General features: G+C 39.4%; 1 protein-coding gene across 1 annotated transcript in view; it reads left to right on the top strand.

Annotated features, from left to right (window-relative positions):
* Nucleotides 1-1,327: 1,327 nt before the first annotated feature.
* Nucleotides 1,328-6,000, top strand: part of LOC100656502 (mono-ADP ribosylhydrolase 2) — a 92,170-nt gene continuing 87,497 nt past the window's right edge. The window contains exon 1 of the mRNA XM_064276464.1: nucleotides 1,328-1,457. Within this exon, the coding sequence (XP_064132534.1) occupies nucleotides 1,328-1,457 (130 nt within the window). The remainder of the gene's footprint in view (nucleotides 1,458-6,000) is intronic.

Genomic DNA, 6,000 nt, shown 5'->3' with positions numbered 1-6,000 from the left:
TTATATGTGACAGACTGATTGGATTTGTAAACGTTCACTTGAAGCTTAATAAAAGTTATTAAAAAAAAAAAAAGAAGCAAAGCTGTCATTTTGGGGACAGAGATATGCCTATATGCCTGACCCAAGTCGTGGTATTTTCAGTCGTCTCACAAGCATGTGAAAGTTGGACAATGAATAAGGAAGACTGAAGAAGAATTGATGCCTTTGAATTATGGCGTTGGTGAAGAATATTGACTTTACGATGAACTGCCAGAAGAATGAGCAAGTTTGTCTTGAAAGAAGTACAGCCAGAATGTTCCTTAGAAACAAGGATGGCAAGGCTTCGTCTTACATACTATGGACATATTATCAGGAGGGACCTGTCCCTGGAGAAGAACATCATGCTTGGTAAATTAGAGGGTCACTGAAAAAGATGAGGACCCTCAATGAGATGAATCAACACAGTGGCTGCAACAATGGGCTCAAGCATAACAGCGGTTATGAGGATGGCACAAGGTGGGGCAGTGTTTTGTTCTGTTGTACGTAGGGTCACTATGAGTTGGAACTGACTAGATGATACCTAACAACTGCAACATTAAACAGTAATAAATGTGTTACAGTGTTTTACGAATGCTGAAAACGAGATGGGAATCAGAATATTAGTGTAATCTCAGGGTAGTCAAACTGTGTTTAAATTCTCACTTTATCAATAGGAACTTGGCTATATCATTAATTCAAAGTCTCAATGACCTTATTTGGAAAATAAGGCAAGAATAGTACTCACCTTGCAGTGTTTTGGGTGAGGATTAAATGGGATAATACATGTAAATCATTTAGCACAATGCCTAAGTCATAGCAAACACTCAGTAAATGCTAAGCCATTAGTGCCCAAACCAACCTTTGCACCTTTTGATGTCAAGTGTCACCAAGATCATTTCTAAAAATCTTCTTGCGTAAGTTTGTGTTTCCTCCTTTGTAAACATGAGATGGCTAAATCAGATCAGGAAAAATTACATTGCCTATTTACAACTCTGAGCTAAAGATGTCTGGGGATAGGAAGGAGTTGGAGTGGGGGAGACAATTGGAATGCTATATGCCGACAGTGAAGTCCCAAAAAGCACAGAACAGAGGAAAAGAGGAATAGTTGGAAGGAGACTGGTGAAGTAGAAGAAAAAGGAGGAAAGTATGGGGGAGTGGGAGGGGGAGGAGAAAGGAGAGTGCTGTGCCAACAGCTTGAATTGATAGAGGATAACTTTCTGCAGGCAATATTGGGGTTGCTTGGTAGGTAACACCTATTCTTCTGGACTTAAAACCTAAACATCAGTTTTCATGAAAGAGGGAGGATTAGATGGACTGGGTTGGCTCATCAAGTGAAACAGTCTATGTGGATAAAAGGAAGCTGCCAAAGCACAAGGGCAAAGATGCATTAAAACTGGCTCAACCCCTTCTGGGTTCTTCACACCCACAGCTGATTGAAGGTAGGATAAATCTGTACCACTTATCTGGGTTACTAGGCTGTCAATGTCCCTACCTCACCCCCACCTCCCCCACACACATCCTGTCTTGAGCATTTGAAGGGGGTGGAGCTGGCTTTTTCTCAAGAGAAGACCTCATTCATCACCACATGGGCATCTCCATAGGCAGCCTTCAAGTCTTCATGACAGGGTAATTAACTTCCCCCAGAGCAAGTGATTTCAGAAAAGAGAGGACATCCAAGATGGAAGTAATAATCTTTTTAAAACTTGTTTTCAGAAGTGACACACCATCACTTCTGCTGTATTTTACTCATTAGAAACAAGTCTCTAAGTCCAGCCCACACTCAAGGGCATGGGAATTAAGCCCGACCTCTTGAAGGGAGTAGTATCGAGGAATTTGTGGACCTATTTTTAAAACCTCATTATCCCAAGCAGCTTTCAAGTTTTCTGTTCCAAGAGTTCCCTCTTCCTGCTGTGTTTCTGCCCTTGGATTTTTTGACACCCCCTTCTATACTCAACTACTAAATCCACTTATGGACTTAAGCCATGTTAAGTCAAAAGACATTTAGAATACAGCCTGAAGTCTTGGAATGAGTGAAAACAGTTCAGAGGCAGAGATTTTGTTACCTTGTAGAAAGTGCTGTCTTTAGTGGACAGACGGGTGGCTGAAGTTTATCTTCAGAGTGGCGTCAAGCAATTCCAACTCCACATAGACGGCCATTCCTCAACTTGGAGTTCACATGTGTGGTTTCTCAAGCTGAGTCACCTCTCTTTATTTCAAATCGTGTTGCTCCAAAGCAGGGATCAGCTCACTTTTTCTGTAAAGGAGCAGATGGCAGATATTTTGGAATTTGCAGGACAAAATACGGTCTCTGTCACATTTTTTCTAAAAAACAAATCATTTAAAAATACAAAAACCATGCTTAGCTCTCAGGCTATACCAAAACTGGCCATGGACTTGATTTAGCCTACAGGCTATATGTAGTATGCCGATTCCAGGTCCAAAACAATCATAGAGAGATGCTCACTGTGTCCTTGGAAAAGAACCACACAGAGAAGCTCACTGCACACTGGCTATGCGTCTCCATACCACCAGCCACGATAATGGGGTCTCCTTTCCAGGTCTCTCAAATTTCCTAAAATGAGATCTAATTTATCTTACTTCAGGTAAAATGCTGGGAGTCCCCTTTTCAGATTGGATACATTTTACATAGGATTTCTCTCGTTCCTTCAGGGAGACAGAAACAGCTTCAAAAATTAAGTCACTAAAATGACTAATGTGGTACTGTCAGGGAAGAATTACGGACCTGCAGGGTTATGGTCTCTCAGAGAACTCATTTCACGTTCCTATCCATCATACAAATAACAATAACCTTCTCCAACAAGCAGAGTGAAGAATGTAGGGACTGCCAGTAAGTATTCCTTACTGCTTACTAAATGTCAGCACCACAAAGGCTTTGACGGCAAGGCAATGTTTAAAGAATTTGTGTCAGATTTGGCTTTTAATGGGGAAAAATAACCCAGTCTCATTCTTTGACTTTTATGTGTGTTGCTGTTTGCTCTAAGATCAGCATGCTTCGTGAACAACATTGAACACACACACACAAAAGTATCCTGTATCTTTATCAGCAATGAAAATAAAAATCCATGGACGACAATTCTTAAAAAAAAAAAAATAAGAATTTTACCAGGGCATTAGTAAAAATTCATTGCTTAGCCCATAAGTCAACAAAAGAAAATGTCTTAATATGTATGAATGATTAATGAATTCCTACCAGAGCAGGCCAAAAAAAAAAAAAACCTAAAGGAAGAAATTAAAAGCTGTTCATCATAGGTAAGGTTTCAGATAGCCCCAGATAAGTAGTGCATTCTTATTTTATTGCCATACCCAAGCATTTAGCACCACTCAAAGTGCTACACAAAAGCCATACAGACATCAGTCAACTTTTACAAGAGTGGAGGATTTTGGCTATGAATAAAGGAGACTGTTTAAAGGGGCAGTGAATCAGGTATACAGCTCTGTTTTCTTACCATAATAACTGAGCTCTTGAGTTTTTGTTTAACCCTCTTAGAGTTTCCCTGGTAGGACTCATTAAAACCTCATTTCCGTTGAGTTGATTGCGACTCATAGCGACCCTATAAGGCAGAGTAGAACTCCCCATCGGGTTTCTAAGGAGTGGCTGGTGGATTTGAACTGCTGACCTTTTGGTTAGCGGGACTCATTAGTAGCTGTAACTAAAACTGACCAAAATCATAAATTAGCTTTAATAGGACAGACTTGAAAGGTCATCTCTCATTTTGAATACATAATGCTTCTTCCTCTTCCGGTAATTATTTATTCTTATAAATGATTCGGATCATAAATTTGTTAGCCAGATGTTGAGGATATTATCCACTTGTCATTCACTGAATGGCCCAAGTGGTCTAAGGATATATTTGAGCATTTAGCCTGACATTGTTATGCAGTCAGGAAAACTTTTGATCTAACTTAGCACATTTTTGATTGACATTTGCAATTATAAGATAGGGTTCATAAGCATTAAAATACTATCATTTTGGGGTGTTCAGAATAAAACATCATACACAGCATAAGTCTTGCAAACTCAAAGCCATTTTTGACAACTTTAGAAGCTACAGATTTTCTGGGTGTCTATAAAACAGAGAAATTGGTTCCACCAAGTGCAGGATTGTCTGACCTCTGTAATGAGAACTGGAAGGGATAGTGTAATTTGTTCTTATAAGCAAACTGCCAAGAAGATGGAAAGTTCTAAAAACCTTTCTCAAGCTATTTCTGTGAGATTGTTCTCCTGTGGTTTTTCTTATTGGTAGTGCTCCATCGTTCTTCCACCATGGAAGTATTTTTGTCTATTGCTCCCTGCTGCACTCTCTGCCACTTCATGGAGTTCTAGCCTAGGTAGAAGTGGTCCTACATATTAAATGGCTAACCCTAGGGCCCATGAGGGGGAATAGGCTGATGCCCACTAAGCCAATTAATTCCCATTTTGAATGAATGCAATCAATTACAGAGATTTTTCTTTTCATCGATTGCTTTGGCTACCTGATATATATTTTTAACAAACATTTCTGTGAAGAGAAGACAGCTAGAATTCCTTTACAATTACCTCACAGAAATGCATAAGGATCCCGAAAACCCATTGCAAATTGACCAGTTTGCCAGAAAGAACAAAGCATGTGCCAGAATACCCTACAGCTAGGAATTCATGTGTCATTTTATACCTATAACATTGTACATCCTGGCAATACATAATTGTGACCTACCTATCCACCTTTTTTTTTATCCACCAAGTGAAAAGAAACAGATGTCTCTATTTGTCTTTTGATGTGGCTTCTGATATTTACACTGGCTTTTTTAAAACAGCGTCAGCCACCCTAGTTTTGAGTCTCTTGATAAATTGTATCACGTATCTATTAAGAATGTGACTATCATCTCAAGGAGATGTTCCAATGCCAGCAGGTACTGTCCCAGTAGAAAGGAAGGACCATTGGGATGTGAATATAAAACACACACACAGAGAATTTTATTTGTTCGAAGTACAGTAAGACCCCAATAAAACTCCTTTTGGAATGTGCCTAGTATAAATCTTAAAAATAAATAAATAAGTAAATCTTAGAACATTTCAATTCAAGACCAGGGGGAATTTAGCCTTCCCTGCTCAATATGGTAATTATAGAACTGGCATTTTAGGTAGAAAGACTAGATAATTAGAGTGTTACCAGGAGTCCTGGGACAGGTGACAGGTTCATTACTAAATAAATGTGATCTACACTAAATTGAAAATGACGGTTGATGACAAAGCATGCCTTGATGGGAAAGAAATCAAGAGGATATGGGACACATGTAGGAGAAGGCGGAAGTCACAGAATGCATGCAGAAATAGGATAAAAGAGGCTACCCAGTAACCCAGTGCTGTCAAGTCGATTCCAACTCATAGCAACCCTATAGGACAGAGTAGAACTGCCCCATAGAGTGTAGTGGTTAAAAGAGGCTAAAGTTCTCCTTTTGCTTAGGCTGTCCCTGAGGGCATACAGTAGGATAGATTCCTATTTGTGACAAAGCGAACAGATATTGGAAGCAACTGTCTCATACCATAAGTCAAAATATATAACCCAGACAATATCCCAAAAGGAAAAAAAAAAAAAAGCTAACCAGCAATATCAGCAAGTAGCATAACTATTTAAAATGATCGTTATATGCACATTTTACTTTTTAAAGAATTCTTATACAAGTCTTCTAGATACTATTTTAGGGAAGTATCTACTAGGCTATTTTCCTCTTCATCTATTTGACCTCCCATCCTGTGGTAAAATGAATTACTTAATATCACCCTTCTAGACACAGTCTTTGTGATTCACACACAATGATTGAGTGGGACTATGCAAATAAGGTGTAGGGAACCCTAACGAAGGGATTGGTCAGTTTTGCCATCCCACTAGGCTTAAAATGAGCCATCCCAGAGACAGGAGGAGAGGATCTCACGACCACCAAGAAAAAAGACCCAGGAGCAGAACATGTCTTTTGGGTCAG

This window comes from Loxodonta africana, chromosome 24 (assembly GCF_030014295.1).
Source record: "Loxodonta africana isolate mLoxAfr1 chromosome 24, mLoxAfr1.hap2, whole genome shotgun sequence".
Taxonomy (NCBI): Eukaryota; Metazoa; Chordata; class Mammalia; order Proboscidea; family Elephantidae; genus Loxodonta; species Loxodonta africana.
The sequence above is the reverse complement of the archived record's forward strand: the minus strand, read 5'-3'. Positions and strand labels throughout refer to the sequence as shown.